Raw genomic sequence first — 16,391 nt, forward strand, 5'->3', positions numbered from 1 at the left:
AATAACAGTCATACAACTATTGATTTATGGTTTGCCTACATGTAGTAAGGTAAATCACAGTTTATCATCATGCCAGCTGACTTGTGTCATAAGTTCTCTCAGGACACCAGGAGTGTCTTGTGGCATCTTCTGAGGGTTACTACATACTTGCATATAAGTTTTTATATCATGATGAAGCACGGTCACATAAGTCCGCTTGTGAGGCTCAAAATCTGTGTTCCTTTTCCAGAAATGACAATGCTGCACATGCATACATTAAGGTATATGTTATAAATCACTGAATGCATGTGCTTATACATTGATTGTATGCAGTCAAGTTTTGCACAGGACTCCGTGCAGTCTGGTGAAAAATCGAGTATGCCCCATGATTCGATAGCTTATAGACCCAACTTTAGCAGCAATAACTTGAAGTAATCATTTTCAGTGTGACTTTATCAGCCCCTCACATCGTTGCAGAGGAATTTTGGCTCACTCTCCTGTACAAGGTTGCTTCAGTTCACTGAGGTTTGCAGGCATTTGTTTATGCGCGGCTCTATTAAGGTTCCACCACAGCATTTCAGTCAGGTTGAGGTCTGGATTTTGACTGGGTCATTGCAGCACCTTAATTTTTTTCTGCTTCAACCATTCTGCTGTAAATTTTTTGGGATCACTGTCCTGTTGCATGACCCAGTTTGAGCTAAGCTTTAACTGTTTGACAGATGGCCCCACATCTGACTCTAGAATACTTTGAGACAGAGGAGTTCAGGGTCGACTCTGTGACTTCAAGGTGCCCAAGTCCTGTGGCTACAAAATAAACCGAAATCATCCCCCCTGCACCACGGTGGTATGATGTGTTTGATATGCTGTGTTTGGTTTTCAGCAGACACAATGCTGTGCGTTAGGGCCAAGCATTTCTACTTTGGCTCGAAGGAAATTGTTCCTGAAATCTTGTGGTTTGTTCAAATGCAGCTTTGCAAGCCTAAGCCATGCTGTCATGTTTATTTTAGAGAAAAGACGCTTTCTTCAGGCAACCTTTGGAAATGGTCACACTTCCTCATGATTAATTATACGCATTTGATTAGCAGCACCTGGCTCCTCCTTACCTTATTAATTCTTCTGGAGGCAGTAAGAGTGTGCTTTGACAGGACTGCATGAAGTCATGTGAAAACTTTCTTTTTCATATGAGTGTATATTTTTGAGTACATACAACAAGAGAAAAGGATGATTACATGTCACAAACATGCACATTTTCACCCTTGAAAGACTTTTTGGGTTAAATATTTACTCAGTTTCAGACTTTCCAGTTTATGCTTTTGACAGAAACAGACCCCTTAGGTTTCAGTTATAAATAAGAACGTTAAATCTGTGTGAGCCACTTTCAGTCATTTGAATCATCAGTGCCAAGACTTAACTATCAACTCAGCTTTGAAGTTTGATGACAAAGCACTGCCAAGCAGAGTGCTATGTTTCTCGTATTCTTTTGCACATAATACTGCAAGTGTCTTTATTTTGAGTCAATTGCATGTTCACATTGCAGTGATTCTTATACTACTATTTCTTTTAGTTAAACTTCTGCTCCACGGTAGTTCAATGTACCTCTCATACCTTTTCTAAAGAGAAGCAGACTTTGTTTATAGTGGCTGCGTTCTGGATGTTTTTTTGTTTTTAAATTGTGCAGACACTGGGTGGATGCTCTTTTACCTGGAAAGAATCCAGTTCCTGTTCCACCGCCTCCTGGTCCTAACCCAGCACCAGGTGGTAGATACACACCTGGAGCACAGATCAGAAAAAGCAAGAAGTTATCTTCTATCACAAACACATGTGACACTAACTAGAAATATGGGCATGCAGCCATTTTTTTTTTAAAAAAGCACATTGCTTCTAATAGCATTTCTAAACAAATAGCTCATTTATTGGACAAACACTCTTAAACACTTCCATCATCCGTGACCCATTTTAAGTCCACCCTCAAAACTCATCTGTTTAAAATTGCCTATTCTTAAATTTCTGTATGTTTTAACTTTTATCTTCTATTTTTATCATTGTGTATATTTCCAGTTTTTATCTGTTGTACAGTGTCCTTGGGTGCTTTGAAAGGCGCTATTTAAATAAAATGTATTATTATTATTATTATTATTATTATTATAAAGCAAAAATGGAATCCGTCCTTGGTATACACATCCGCCCCAGGTTGCAGAAATTAAATGAAACGTGCACACAGCCGCTGCAGCCGAATCCACAGTGAAAGGGAAACTATAACTTTGATGAGGAGAAAATTCAAATCGTTTTCATACTGATGAGGTACTGCAGTTGGAAACTTTCTTTCTGAATCCTACTGCACCACTCTGGATACCCACAACCCCCACCTGCATCCCCTAGCCTTATTTTTCGGCTGATTTTTGGCTGCAACTGTGAGTAACTCCTGAGATGGTCGTTCTGGATCCCAGACATGGTGGCCTCATGTGTGCAAGGAACAACAAGAGAAATAAAAAGAAATGGAGACTTAAAAAAAATGACTGCAGTTGTTCTGGGAGGACTAACAGCTAAATCCAACGGGACCGGTGAGCTAAAGCCAAAATTACAAGTAATATTTTTTGAGGGGAAAACCTGGTTTATATCACAAAAACACAATGTAAATGAGAGAATGTGGCTGTAAGACCACTATGTTTAATGGCTCTTATATGTGTTGGAAGGCAATTTAATTTAAAACACATGTCAAAGGCGTTCATGTGTTTATTAGAGAATACACTTTGAAAACTGGGCTTTCGGTTCCGTCCACTGGGTGAGGCCATTAGAAGAGGAACATTACAAGGTATTGCTGTCCAAGCTGGATGAATCGAAGTTCATCACACATGGCACAAAAAAACAAAACCAAAACCAAAACCAAAAAACCCAGCCCATGCATTTTATCGAGTACGCCAGATTGAAGAAAACGCTAACAACCTGTGACATATTTTTGATTTGTGCAACTATTATCAGTTTTGCAGCTGAGGCTAATAAAGCAGTGCTAATCAGTGGGGGGAACTAGTGAAGTGCACAGTCCTAGAGGATGATGCAGGAACCACCTGGACTGGAAGAAGAAGATATTTTTTAACACACAGCTGGATTATTAAATTACAAGCAAATTATGTATGAAAATCTTTAATTTAAATGTACTGATGCAGCTGTAAGTGGTTTGCAGTGAAGCTATGGACAATAGTGTCACACTCATTCGGATACTTTGCAACTGTGCTGATAGTTAAGGGATAAACACGATTTTTTATGATGAAGAGATAAAATGTTGTGTTGGGCAAAAAGTAATGCGTCAAGAAAGGTCTTATAACCCCTGTGGTTGTCTGCAGTGTAGGACAAATGATAGGGTCTCTCTTAACTTATCCTCGCTGGAAGGATCAGAGTGCTGGACTGATCACATTTCTTGAGGTTTGGCCTTACAGACTGAAACAAAAAAGTGCTTTGTAGTAATTTGAAATGCAGTGCACATGTTTGTCAGTCTCCATTAGTTTGCCCATGCCCGTGGCTCCATGGCATAGAGCTCAAGTGCAAGGCACTACACAGTGGACGCACAGTTATTGTTCTCAATCTTGCGCCTTCATTTAGCAATCAAAAGGAGGATTTCCTGTGCTGGCATTGTAAGTGAGGCAGGACGGACTGCAGGTCTGCTCCAGTTTTCCTCCTGCTTAGAATCCAGTCGTGCTACTGTACCACATCCACAGAGTGCACCGGGTTCACCAAGACCGTGCATCCAAATAAGGCACAAACTGACCTCTGCCAAGTGCCCTGACCTACGTCAATAAATTTGAAGATTTCTTCATGATTTTCTTAATCATCACCATCATCATGTGCTTATGTTCCTCATGAACTCAGCCAGGTCATGGGAATGTGTTGGAATGTGTGTGGAGGACAAGACTGACTCGGAGAGCAAGCAGGATTTAGACTGCACAGTCAAGTTTTCTGGGTGTTTGTGACGTGCATGGTGTTGAGAAAAGAAGACTGGTGGCCCCGCAAAAGCCCCTCTCCCCCTTTTTTTTTAAGAGTAAAAGCTAAAAGGTAATCATAACAAATATAATTTTATGTGTAGAAACCTTCTTGGTACAGGTTATCTCCACTGGAACAGAAGAAGTTGTGACAACTTCGGATAAATAAGAAGGGGAAAAGAAAATATTAATAAATTACTGGCTGCTGTGTAGGGAGAAATAAGCTTTCTTGGTATCAGTTAAATGTTAGTGACTGTTACAACCTAAATAGGGTGCACAGACTGTATTTTTTTCTGTAGGGTGCTCTGTGCATATTAAGAGGGTGATGATGTACATGCACTCACAGGAACCCTGGCAGCAATTTTGACTTGTCACCAGTTTCACTTTGGACTTGAATGTGGTCCAGCTGTGGGACTCTTAGTCAATGGTTTGTCAGTAAGCTAGTCATCAACAAAGTACAAAGTTCATTATCTGGGGACGAGATCCTGAGACTTCCTGTGGTATTTTGCATGCTAATCACAGAAGACGATGTTAAGATTAAAGCACAAAATTCTAGTTTTCTCTTCATAATGGAAGATGGAGCTTGCCTCAGTGTGGTTCACCACATTAAATAATTAAGCCTGCCAGCAGGAATAGCTATTGCTGCATCACTTTTGAGTGAAACATAAAGGAGCAACATTTAGAGCAATCACTCCACCCACCACAAAGGCAAAGACATAATAATTCGCCACTTTCACCTAACATGGTGTCTAAGGGCCTGCCAGATATGAATCACCCTTACGCCACATTTTGGAGGCAGGGGGACTGAAGACAAGCAATGAAACCTGTCAAGAGATGTCAAGAAAGTTTTTGATGTGGTGTAGCCAGTAAACTAGGCGACTCTGAGCTACACTTCAGTAGTTAACTTTGCAAAAAATAAAGACAGAGAAGGAAAAGAAGTCACTTTTGTACTGTCTGTAACCCTCAGGATAATTGCAAACATCCAAACCTCACATCCAAATCTACACAGACTGATCAGTCATAACATAAAACACAGCCTATTATCCTTATTTTCACCTCCATCATTTGATTCTTGGACTGTACGAGAGGATTTTTTTCATCATTTACACAATAATTCCTATCCTGAGGTTTTGGTGCACACAGCTTATCCACTGTCTGAAATAAGCTGGGGGTTTTTTTTTAGCACTTTAATCAAACATTCTTCTGATTGGCTGCCTCTGATTAACAAAAGCGCAAGCGGGACTACTGTGTGAGATAGACCTCAAGCATAGTTTAGTCTGTCTGTGTAGGTTCTTAGTCATTCAAGTCATAGTAGTCTATGGAGTTTAGAAAGAAAGTGACTGGATGTTAATTAATTTTCGTGATGATGTTTCACATCTTTATGGAAGCCCGTTTCCACCACAAAGAAAAAAAAGGATCCATAACTCGAAATTTTGAGAAATAGACTTAACTCGAAATTTCGACTTATTAACTCGAAAGTTTGTCTTACTAACTCAAAATTTTGGAAAAGTACCTTGAAATGTTGACTTACTTTTCTCAAAATTTTGATTTAATAATTCGAAATTTCGAGTTATTAAATCGAAATTCAGTAATCTACATGAATTACGTAATTTCTTTGTTACCCGGAAGCTGAAGCCCTCAGCTACAAATGCTACAGCTAAGGTACAAGTATTACAGCCAGTCATGAATGCACAAAGTGTGGCTTCACAAATGACGAATTCCTTGTGTTATTAGCTGAATCACATGGTGTTACTATCAGCAAACGTACTCTCGATCCGGCTTCGAGTGCACATTCCACGTAGCTTACTGATGGGCAGAGCTTACTCGAAATTTCAAGTTAATTTTCTCAAAATTTCAAGTTGATAAGTTGAAATTTTGAGTTATGGATCGGGATGGGTATCGAAACCAAGTTCTTGTTGAGAACCGGTTCCCACTGTTTCAATTCCTTGGAATTGTTTGCCATTTTTGCAAACAATTCCCTTATCGATTCCAGTCGCCCCGAATAATGTCACCACGTTGCGGAGCGTCATTTACCTAGCAGGAAACATGGCGGCTCAAACGCTCAAAAGTTTGGTTATACTTTACGAGAACAGATGACAACAGGGCAACTTGCAATACTTGCAAAGTAGATATTTTCATTTAAGGGAGGAAACACTACGAATATGCAAAAGCATCTGCTCACAAAACACACGATAACCTTAAATAAATGTCGTGTTTTTAATTCCGCTCCGGACTCATGAATCTCAACCCAGCAGCAGCGGTAACGTTTGCACGTCCTCTCCCGTTAATGCGGCAGGTAAATAATCAACTAACAGTGCATATTATGTTAGCGCGATCTGCCTTATTACAAAACCTGCCATTACTGTGCATTTAGGTGACCATGATGAGAGAGACAGACAGAGTCTGGCTCAGATGCTGGCAGTTCTCGCTGCAGTCTACTGGTAGCGTCTCCTTGCAGGCCAGGATAGACGAATGTCACAGAGCAGTGATTAAGTTTGTGGTAAAAGCCTTGCACCCATTTGCCACAGCAGATGCCCCCGATTTTCGGTAAGTGAATGTGTTTAATTGTAGGCAGGGACATTACTGGATATTCTTGTGTAATTGCTACAGAATAATTTATGTTATACTTTGTTATTGCTACAGAAGAATATTTATTTTATTATTTTACATTTACAATTTTTTTCCTGGGGACCCTGTGACACCCCATTGAAGAGCCGTAGGCTGGATCTCTTAAGATCTCACTACTGGGTTTGTAAGGCCATGTTAATCCTAAATTTCTATCTTGTTCAAAGAGAAGATATAAAACAAAGTTCTAAGCTAATCGACCTTAGTGTTCTCCTTTTTTAAAGAGAATCAATAAAGAATCGAATCGTTAAACAGAATCAAAAATGGAATCGGAATCGTGAAAATCTTATCAATACCCATCCCTAGTTATGGATACTTTTTTTTTTTAGTGGCGGAAATGGGCTTCCATACCTCTCAGCTAAGAGGCTTCTTCAGTTCTAAAACCAAATGGTGGATAGTTCCAGGTATTTATACCCTAGTGGGGATTGTCACTTTCCTAATGGGGAAAAGAGGATTTTTCACCAAACCCACATACACTCCTGTGCAATCCTCCAAGAGCTTCTCTGTGCATCGCTGGAGGAGTATGCTTCTGCTGATTGCTGTTCGGCTAACACTGGGGCCAGAACAGGGAAAAGAGCGACAAGAGAACTGGGAAAAAGCTTCAAAGATCTAAAAATTCACCACAGAAAAAAAACAATGGCTGCAGTGACCTCCAGTTTGCATGTCAACGTATCCCTGTGGAAGATACTGAACCTCATGTTGCTCGCCGATGCATCCACCAGAGCTTAGAAAAACAAGTAGATGTAAAAAAAAAAGTGCTTGTATGAATGAGTGGAGTTCTCTGCAGCTCTGCCAGTCTAACAAAATGCTCACTAGGTTAATTGCTGATTCTACATTGGCCGTACTGTAGGTGTTGATGTCAGAGTGAGCGTGTGTCTTTGTGTTAGGCCTGTGTCAAATAAAGGACCTGATCTGAGGTTACCTAGCCTCTGGACCTATGACAGCATGAATAGGCTACAGCTAACTCATCACTCCTAGCTAAGGGAAAAACAGCTAATAAAAAAAGTTTTTGGATAATCAAATTGTGGAGTGGTCCCTCTTGCTGCCAAAACAACTCCCAGTCAGCATCATAGACAGGGGAGACAGGGGATCCATAGGGCTATCCTGCGCTCCCTGACACTGGGATATAGATTGTGGTGTGGGGCCTTTCTGGGTCCAGCTTTTTCTGATGTTTCTCACAGATGCTCAATTGGAAAGGGATTTGGAAGTTTGGAGGCCAGGTCAATGCAAGGACCTAAGATTCCCCAGCAGATCATTGTACTGCAGCAAAATGCTCAACATTATTCACTTCAGCTACAGGGACCCCTGTGAGTAGCTTAACACACAGTTCTAGACTGTGTTGGTGCATTTATGTATCCCATTACAACATGTAGTGTTCCTCACCCTGTCATGTATTCTGTTATTTTAGTGATTGGCAACATTTCCTAGACTCCCTAAGAGAGGGACACGTTTCTTACAAAGGTGTCAGAAGTGTCATTAGTCAGATTTTTATTACTTTTTAAAATAGCCACTGTTTTATAAGACAGTTTCTTATCGGTAGCTCAAGGCGCACCACTTATTTTAAATGTTTGCTTCCAGTCTTATATAAATCACAGCCAAGTTGCAGCTGTGTGGAAAAGCTCAACCTCACATTATTTATATTTTTACATTATGCAAGGAAAATAATACTTTCTAAATTTGTGTATCAGCAATGAGGGTTGCTTCAAGCGTGAAAATCTTGTCAACACTTGACATTCAAACTCTGACGAGAGTTGATTATTTCGTTTCCAGGGAATTTGCATTTGCATTTACGGAGAACAAAGAGGACAATCTGTGAAAAGCCTGAAGGCTTAGATAGAAATCATTTTCACACGCGTCCACATATGTGGACGTAGTGTTTTGGGTTTGCCTAATTCCCTTGTTTTGAGTTTCATTAAAATGACGTAGTTCACTAGACACAAGCTAACAAGTGGAAAGGCCCACATCCAGATATGTTTAGCTTTGCCTAATGTCATGTTTTGAGTGTAAGCCTGGAAATTAAAAAGTGACATGTTTATCAGCTGTTCAGCTGGCAAGATAATTTATTTGATGTATTGCCTGAGCATCAAAACTGGCAGCAAAGCCTTCCATTGTAATTCATGAATTTATCACATATTATAGCCTAAGTGGAAAATGTACACTGGCTTACACACTTGATTTTTATGAGGATATGGGTTACTGGGCCCAAAAATAATGACTGGCTCGTAGTGAAGGTAGGAAATTGTAAGTCAGATCTTGTTTTGTTACTAAATCAAACCAAAGCCAATGACAGTTTTTTCCATAGTACCACCCAAGTTAATGGCAGTTTTTACAATTGCTCTTTGAAAGATCTTAGTCTTACTTCATTTACAACAAGCTGGGTGAGTAATGTGACATTTCCCTGACCCTGTGCTGTGGCTGTTTAATAATTGGTCTTTGGAGTTGATTGAGCAATTTGCCTGACTTGTGCATGAAAAACACGCTTACGTGTGTGAGTACACACACACACACACACACACACACACACACACACACACACACACACACACACACACACACACGTGACCTCGTAAACAGTTAATGAAGGCATTCCCTTTGTAAAAGGCTTACAGAGCCATTACCATTGTGTTCACAGTGCATAGTTTGTGAAGTATTGGCAGATCTGGACAGTGTTTACATCACATTTACACGATTCTGCGCCTGTATTTCTATCGCTTTAGATAAAATTTCAAAATGTTTTGGCAAACTAGCAGCTGTTTGCTGTATTCACATCATGTATCCAAAACCGCTGTCCCAGAAGAGGAGGTTTGGTTCTCTCTTTATGGAAAGCTCTCGTAGCGCAACCCAAGGAGCACTGCAGTGAAGCAAACACTGCGGTTCCTGGCACTCTTACATCTCCTGTTATCAGACACATGACAGCTGGCCAATCAGTCAGTCATTCCACTATTTTTGCACTATTTTCCAAAGCATGTTGGAAAAATGTGAGAAGCAGTTCAGAAAATGAAAATTTTCAAAGATAAAATCTATGTTAGTCTCACCCCCAAATGATTTCAACTTCCCTTTCTACGGTTTCCCATCTTGTTTCAGTGATTGAAGCGAAACATAAGCATGTGGTGAGCAGAATTTTAACAACTCACAAGACCAGATTTCAGTCCTGTCAGGGTTCACCTTCTGGTGGCTCTAGTGTAGCTTTCTACTGGAAGCTGACAGGGTATCATTACAAGATTAGGAAAGTCATGCCTTTGAAACCAAACATGGGTTTGGAGCAGCTGCTGTGGGCTCTCCTGTGTGAGGATTGCAAGCGTGAGCATTACGGAGGAAACTGGGCCGTGGTTGGAGATAACCATCAACCATGTGAAATCACTACAAGCTAATGGAACAAGTTGTTCATGTTGTGACTCCCCTCCAAAATCTGATTTATGTGATTGTTGGTTCCACTGGTTGATACAGAGTTACAAATGAAATGTTAAAAGGACCATAAATGACTAAAATCATTATCCACTGTTTGCAATGTTCCAAAATGTGTCCCCTGCATTTCTTTTGACTTGGTAAAAACCAAGTTAACTGATGGGACACCTGAACATAACACCACTGTGAAGTGTACCAACTAACTGGGCAGCTGTAGCTACAACTGTAGCTGCCTCCACCAGTGTGTGAATGTGAGAGTGAATGAATAGTGGCATTGTAAAGCGCTTTGGGTGCCTTGAAAAGCGCTATAGGAATCCAATCCATTATTATTATTATTATAAAATGTAGTTTAAGATATGAAAAAGTTTTGTTTCTCAAAATGTGTTGTGCTTTGCAAAGAAATCCCCTATAAAGTAATGAAAAGGAGGGTTTTCACAGGACCCACCGCAGCATTTCAGTCATGTTTAGGCATAGACTTTGGCTCATTGCAACACTTTTGTTTCCATTCTTTTGTGCTTGGGATCACTGTCCTGTTGCATGGTCAATTGGAGATTAGGTATCGGAATTTCAGGAGCGGGACCACGCCTCCAAACATGCTCCTTCCAGTTCTCATCTATATAGGTTCTCCCAGTTCTACAAGCTGTTCATTCTCGTTTACGTGCCCCACCCTCCCTTACCTTTTCAATTCTTTAACTTCTTCACTTCTATTTAGTACATGGGGATCTGCCAGGCCCAGGAGCAGCAGCCAGTCCCCTTCGAGACTTTCCCCAAATTGCAGCTCAATTCATGTCCAAGCATTCACCTTTACATACTAAAATGCTGTCAAACTTAAAATCAGGACGTGGGTCCAGCTAGTGAAATAATGGGTTTTAGCTGTCGGACAGACGGCCTGACATTTGACTCTAGAATATTTTGTTGTACAGAGGAGTTCATGGTCGACTCAGTGACTGCAAGGTGCCCAGGCTCAGTAGTTGCAACACAAGCTAAAATCATCATCTTTCCACCAGGACTGTGATTTTTGTGCTGATAGCTGTGTTTGGGTTTTACCAAACGTGGCGCCATGCATTATGGTTTGCAGACCTGTAAACCTAAGCTGTTCAGGTCTGAAACTTTAACATTGAATGTACTAACTGAGGCATGTACAGTCTGAGATGTTGCTCTTGGGTTTGTTGCAGTCTCTCTGAGGATTGCACAGGCTGTCCTTGGTGTTAACTTGCTGGAACTGATCACAATGCTGGAAGATGGCATTGTGTTAACACACACACCTGAATGCTTCAGACCAGCAAACTGAAAAAACTTCTGCTTTTATAGACATGCTGACATTTACCCCCCCCCCCCCCCCCCCAAAAAAAAAAAAAAAAAAAATCAATCACAACACAGGATACATTGTTTCACCGCAGAGGACTTTGATGATTTTGATTAACCTCATGTGATGCATTTGATTAAAATTATAGTTTATTTCCATTTTTTCCTCATCAGCTCATCCTCTTTTGTGTCTTTTTAAATAAAAAATAGTGCTGTTGTGGTGTTTGTTGTAAACCTAAAAGAAGGTTGTTGTAAACCTAAAAGAAGAAGTTGGACATCAGCTGTGGCGGCCGAAGATGAAAAAATTCCTGACTGGAGCCACTTCAGATTGCTGGCCCGGTAAGATTGCACCTACCAGCTCGCAGCCTGGTGAGGGCTGCTTGCATAGTGGCTGGAATGAATCATCGGAGATAATGTGCCTCTTTGTTGAACACTTGGCACTCCTCGATTGCAGACCAAACATCTGACTGGAAGATGCTCAGACTGACATTTACACACAAAGAGTAAGAGCTAAACAAATTATTGATATGTTTTTGTAGCAGTGGTGAGAAGTGACTACTATCCAAAATCTGTAGGCATTTAAATCGTAACACATTGGGTTTGCAAAGCAGTGAGTCAGAGAAAGAATTGGTTTCCATTAAACTGTGTGCTGGGTTTATAAAGTCAAGACTGGTAGTGAAAAAAAAGAAGTGCAAGAACTAAGAGGTTGTTCCCTGGATATTAGCAGTGCATTATTCTTCAAATTACATAATGCGTATTAAAACAACTCATCCATCCCTAACCTCTGCTCCGATTTGTGTAACCTTCTTAACAGTAGTTATGATAAAAGAAAAAAAAGAAAGAGCGATAGGAAAGCCAACATGTTAGTAATCGCTCCTTGCTTTGTGCTTTGATGCAGAGAGTGACTTTGCAAAACCTCTTTGATGTAAAACATGGATGGAATTGTACAATTCCCTAACACTTTCTCAGGAAATGCGCCAGAGTGGGACATGTATACATGGAATAAAAGTTCTTTCACAATAACAAACCAATCAGTGCTTGTAACTAAACAGCTTCTATCCAAATGTGTACTGAATGAAGTCACCTTGCTGGAAATTACACCAAACCGCTCAACGTCAACAAATTAAAATGCTTGTGTGGCTCCAGCTAGAGAGAAGCAGAAGAAGAACCTTGTTGGAAAAATCTCCCCCCCGCCACCAAAAAATCTGCATCTTGTTCAGACGGTACTTCAAATAGACTGCTTCAGTAATTGCAGAGTAGAGCTGTTGAGCGCTGGGAGCACCTATATGTCACATTAATCCAGTATACTGTGGTTGGCAACCCGCCCCACCAGAGGAGGGATTAAAGCCAAAGAAGTGTTCACAGCACATGCTACCAATAAAGTAGTGCATCGAGTTTAGGTACCCACCAGTAACTCTCAGGTACTGCTGCATGTCAACACTGGTGTTTTGGCTTTTGCATGGCAGTCCACTCTGCAATGCATTTAAGTTCACCTAGAGCCAGGCGACTGGCACCGATTAATGTATTATATTCCTCGAGGCTGATCATGACTAATGCCAAATGAGTGGAACTGGCTTCCAGCAGCACTAAAGAAAAAAAAAATCCCAAGCTCCTGAATTCTTTGGACACTTTGAAGGAAGAAAACTACTTCCCCCCCTTTTTATCAGAGCTCAGAGCCAAGTCCTGCCAATCAGAGTTGTGCCATTAACTCTGTCCTTGTTTGTCCTTGAAGCCAAGCTCAAAACGTGGCACAGGCCAGTTAAATTGTTTTATGGTCTGTGTGAATGCAACATATAGACTGAGGTACTTGAGATACTTAAAACCATAGCTAGTGTTCTATAGGACGCATTGTTTAAAAAGCTTCAAGTTGGTCCGCCTCTTTCATCACATGAGGGAGATCCAAACAAACAAACTATAGTAACTGTATGTTTCCTCCAGTACCATTTCTCATTTACATTTGTTGACTGAAGTTATTCAGAGAGGGTTGTCAGTCCACCATAATTCAAAGCGTGAATTTGTCAGGCACAAGAGGCATTTTCTGGGCAGAACCGTTAAATGGGTGGATTGGGTGTTAATGAGGTTCGTGTTACTCACAGATAATTTACCCTTGGACTGTGCCCAGAAGGTTTTTTCAGGTTAGAGTGCACAGACACAGATGGAACTAGTTTGAGCACCACAGAAATGTTTGAAATGGATAGATTCAACACTCATCTTGAGATCAAAGTTGCGCTGCTAAGCCAATATTGATATTTGCTGGCTCCTTTACCTGCTATATATTTTTCATGAAAGTATCTCAAAATCTCCATAGAAATGCGCCTGGCACCGAAAAGACATGATGGATGTGCCATGAGGCAGAACGGATAAAGAAATTCTACAATCAGATGAAGACAGCTAGAAAAAGTGAGACTTTACATGGACAAAATATTTATTTTAGGACTCTAGCAGCATAGCCATAATGCACCTAAAAGTACACTTGGACACTGGGAGATAAGGAATATAAACAGCTGTAACTTTTAAGCAAATAAATACAACAACAAATGGACTACAGCATACCCAGTCCCAGATGCTTGACATGTTTTCCAGTTGGGGACTGAATAACTCAGAATCTCAGCCAAATCCCAGACTAAGAAGCAATCAAAGCAATGCAGGCAGAGGAGAGAAAGCAAACTCACTAGCTGAATGATAGTGGGAGGCAAACTCTCTCCCTTTCAGTCTGAAACTGATAAGTCTCAATGACAAACTGCACTTGAAACTAGCTCCTCGGTTCTGTAGACACATGCTACAAGAGCTGCAGAAAGCTTTTAGAGTCACTCTCACATTCACTCTGTCCAACGCAGGAGTTCATCAGGAGTGAATCAGAAGTATGTGTTTTTTCCTGAGTAGAAAGAAGAGCCAGCTGGAGCCTCCTCTTACATTTTTTGGATTGGATCTGCAGCCATATAAACATAAGCACGCATATGGATAGGTGTGCACACAGGAGCCAGTTCAAGTGTTTGAAATGCACTAAAACACATGCATGTGAAGCGAGTTCGGAGACTTGAGGGGCGTCTTGTTATGGTTTACTTTTAGATTGCACAATAATAATAATGATGCAATAGGGGAGTGCAATCATTAAGATAAATATGTGGCATTTAAAACTTAATATTTAAATGCATGGGACAGAAGTGTGAAGTCATAGACAGCATGTACGTGCACACTTTTTGCGAACATGAAACATAAAATAAGAACTCTTTTCTATATAGATTGTATTGTGGGAATTAATAAAAATCAAATGAGCAGCAGTCATCAATAAATTAGCAAACCAAGCATACTAAGCAATATAATGCAGAGCTCTTTTTAAATTAACATTTTTATTTTGCAAAAGTTTAACATCCGATGCAAACAATATCAATTTTAGTTATTATATAAAGCCTTTATATGTACTTCTTGCTGCCTTGTGGCTAATAAGCATCAGCAGACATTTTGATGACTGAGGATTTTAAGTTTAGGAACAAAACTTTTTTGCACCTGTTCTAAACCTTTGATTGATGCAGCAATAATTATGACTCCATTCACCTGCGGTTATGCACTTACCTCCTTGAAGAGAGGGTTGAATCAGTGCTAAGAGGAAGAGTCCACAGAAGAGCAACAGAATGTTTCTGTTAGCCATCTCGCTCCAAAATGCACCACCCCTCTCCCGATCAGCTGGTTTTATTCTCTTCTGGCTAATTACCACTAGCCCCGAAGTCTCAAAGAGTGATGAAAAAAAAAAGAAGCAGGGGGAGGGTGAAAAAAGGGAAAAGCTCAACGTAATTATGAGAGGGCAAACACTCTGGTTCAGTGGATCACTTTGCTTTATTTCCTCGTCTATGTCTGGTGTTGCTGTTTTTATTCTGGTCACTCCTGCCAGCAGCACAGACGCTCCTGCCAGCAAGGAGAGGGAGAGAGAGAGAGCGAGAGACATACAGGCAGATACAGAGAGGGAGAGGGAGCAAGAAAGACCCCATCCAGAAGGAATTGAATTGACTGCCAAGCATTTGCACGGATACAGAGCATACTTATTTGTTACAGACTGAGGAAGAGCAAACAACAAACCCAGATAATTACCTGCGCTCTGTGGCTTTAATTTTCAGCTTGTTGCTTTTCAACACTTGCAGTGCCACGATCTTGCAACTCTTTTAACCAAGCAATCACAAAAACCTGAGGATAGAGGGTGAAAAGAAACACAGCAAGAGTCAGCATCTTTCCACCAAATATAAGAGCCACATATTAAAAACGTCCCTGGTTCAAAAAACAGCTGGGGAAACTGAAACATGCTGTGCCCGGCAACCCGCGATGCAAAAGGCAGGAATCGTCACTCAAAGATGACACCGTGTGAAGAAGTCAAGGATGATGTTTCTTAGGAGCTAATCGATGTCTCAGAAAGTTCATGAGGACCTCAGTCAATGTCAGGCTTCCGGGTTGATGTAATTGTGCTCCTTAAATAGTGAAGTTTTTATTTGTGCCCCTGATAACTTTGGTCGGTTTACATTTGATCAGCTGTTCAACCTAAATAAGTTGGTTGTCTTCTACGATCCTATTTTTAAACATTTTATTGCCTGAGCAAACCATCCCTGGATCAAATTCAGTTCAGTTTGGTTTGATCTATATAGACATACAATGACTGTCTCGCCACTCTCGCCATTTCATTTGAGCAAGCAAATGGCGAGAGTGGGAAGGAAAAACTCCCTTTTAACTGGAAGAAACTCTCAGGAAAGGGGATCCACCTGTTGGTTAGAGAGGATGGGGGGAAGACAGGAGAAAAGACACACTTTGGAAGAGAGCCCGAGATAAATAATAACTAATGATTAACTGCAAAGTGGTGTGTAAACGCATAGAAAAAGAAAAAGGAGAAGAAGAAATGTTCAGTGCATCATGAGAAGCCACCAGCAGCCTAGGCCTATTGCAGTGTAACTAAGGGAGGATACAGGGTCACCCAATCCAACACTAACTTGATCTTTTGTGAAAAAGGAAAAGGATCACCCTACACTCTACAAAAGGTCCAGAAGGCTGCTACAAGGCTTCTTATTAGCTCATGTGACAAAGTTTAAGGCTTAGTTCAAGATTTTGGTGATCACTTCCTGA

The 16,391-nt window shown here is 40.7% G+C and overlaps 1 protein-coding gene across 5 annotated transcripts in view; it reads right to left on the bottom strand.

Moving 5' to 3' along the window:
• Positions 1 to 15,149, bottom strand: part of elna (elastin a) — a 53,853-nt gene extending 38,704 nt beyond the window's left edge. For all 5 annotated transcript variants that reach the window (XM_085243346.1, XM_085243348.1, XM_085243347.1 and 2 more), the window contains exons 1-2: positions 14,862 to 15,149; positions 1,681 to 1,749 (exon numbers count right to left, since the gene is read on the bottom strand). In XM_085243346.1, the coding sequence (XP_085099472.1) occupies positions 1,681 to 1,749; positions 14,862 to 14,937 (145 nt within the window). In that variant the 5' untranslated portion in view covers positions 14,938 to 15,149. The remainder of the gene's footprint in view (positions 1 to 1,680; positions 1,750 to 14,861) is intronic.
• Between the last annotated feature and the right edge of the window lie 1,242 nt (positions 15,150 to 16,391).

This window comes from Mchenga conophoros, linkage group LG14 (assembly GCF_057382185.1).
Source record: "Mchenga conophoros isolate Kocher_MC1m ecotype Shallow Benthic linkage group LG14, M_conophoros_male_GT1.1, whole genome shotgun sequence".
NCBI lineage: Eukaryota > Metazoa > Chordata > Actinopteri > Cichliformes > Cichlidae > Mchenga > Mchenga conophoros.